Below are 1,436 nucleotides of genomic sequence, written 5' to 3' on the forward strand. Positions count from 1 at the left end.
CGCAGAGGGTCCCCGAGGACCGCGGGGTCCCCAAGGAGCACGGGGTCCCCGAGGAAGGTGAGTTCCCAAGGACTGCGGGGTCCCCGAGGAGCGTGGGGTCCCCAAGGAGCATGAGGTCCCCAAGGAGCACAGGGTCCCCAAGGAGCACGGGGTCCTCAAGGAACGTGGGACCTCCAAGGAACATGGGGTCTCCAAGGAGTGTGCGTCCCTGAGGAGCGCAGGGTCCCCATGGAACGTGGGTCCCTGAAGAGCGTAGGGTCCCCGAGAAGCACAGGGTCTCCAAGGAGCGTGGGGTCCCCAAAGAAGGTGAGTTCCCAAAGACCGTGGGGTCCCTGAGGAACGTGGGTCCCCCAGGAGCACAGGGTCCCCGAGGAAGGTGGGGTCCCTAAGAAGCACAGGGTCCCTGAGGAGTGTGGGGTCCCAGAGGAGTACAGGGTCCCCAAGGAAGGTGGGTCCCCAAGGAGCTTGGGGTCCCCAAGGAGCACGGGGTCCCCGAGGAAGGTGGGTCCCCAAGGAAGGTGGGTCCCCGAGGAGCGCAGGGTCCCCAAGGAGCACGGGGTCCCCAAGGAGCACAGGGTCCCCAAGAAGCACGGGGTCCCCAAGGAGCACGGGGTCCCCAAGGAAGGTGGGTCCCCGAGGAGCACAGGATCCCCAAGAAGCATGGGGTCCCCGAGGAGCACGGGGTCCCCAAGGAAGGTGGGTCCCCAAGGAAAGTGGGTCCCCAAGGAAGGTGGGTTCCCGAGGAGCACAGGGTCCCCAAGAAGCATGGGGTCCCCGAGGACCATGGGGTCCCCAAGGAAAGTGGGTCCCCAAGGAAAGTGGGTCCCCAAGGAAGGTGGGTTCCCGAGGAGCACAGGGTCCCCGAGGAGCACGGGGTCCCCAAGAAGCATGGGGTCCCCAAGGACCATGGGGTCCCCAAGGAGCATCCCATGAGCTCCAGGGATGGGACCCGCGCGGGCCGGGCGCGGGGCTGGCGGCAGGGTGCCGCAGGGCTCACCGAGCTCCAGGGTGGCGGGGGACGCGCCGGGCAGCTCGGCGCAGTGGCGGCCCCCGTTCCGGGGCGGCACGCAGCCCCGGCGCCGCACCACCACGCCGCGGCAGTCCGCCGTGCAGTTCGACCACGTCGCCCATTCGCTCCAGGCGCCGTCCACTGCGGGGACCGGGGAGAGCCACGACGGCTGGCAGCCCCCGCGGCACCGGGGCGCCCAGCCCGGCCAGGGGGGACCCCCTGATCCTTCCCCTGGCAGCCTGGGATGTGGGGACCCCCCTGATTCCCCCTGGCAGCCCGGGATGTGGGGACCCCCCCAATGCCCCCAGGCAGCCCGGGATGTGGGGACCCCCCTGATCCCCCCAGGCAGCTCTGGCTATGGGGACCCCCCCCAATGCCCCCAGGCAGCCCTGGCAGTGGGGACACCCCCGATCCCCCCAGGCAGCCC

The 1,436-nt window shown here is 70.4% G+C and overlaps 1 protein-coding gene across 1 annotated transcript in view; it reads right to left on the minus strand.

Moving 5' to 3' along the window:
• SSPO (SCO-spondin) overlaps nt 1-1,436 on the minus strand; it is a gene marked incomplete at its 3' end in the record, with an annotated part of 32,717 nt that overhangs the window by 15,477 nt on the left and 15,804 nt on the right. Inside the window, exon 31 of the mRNA XM_026089815.1 lies at nt 998-1,150. Coding sequence (XP_025945600.1) covers nt 998-1,150 — 153 coding nt within the window. The remainder of the gene's footprint in view (nt 1-997; nt 1,151-1,436) is intronic.

The sequence above is a fragment of the Apteryx rowi genome, unplaced genomic scaffold, assembly GCF_003343035.1.
Source record: "Apteryx rowi isolate R43461 unplaced genomic scaffold, aptRow1 scaffold_83, whole genome shotgun sequence".
Classification (NCBI taxonomy): Eukaryota; Metazoa; Chordata; class Aves; order Apterygiformes; family Apterygidae; genus Apteryx; species Apteryx rowi.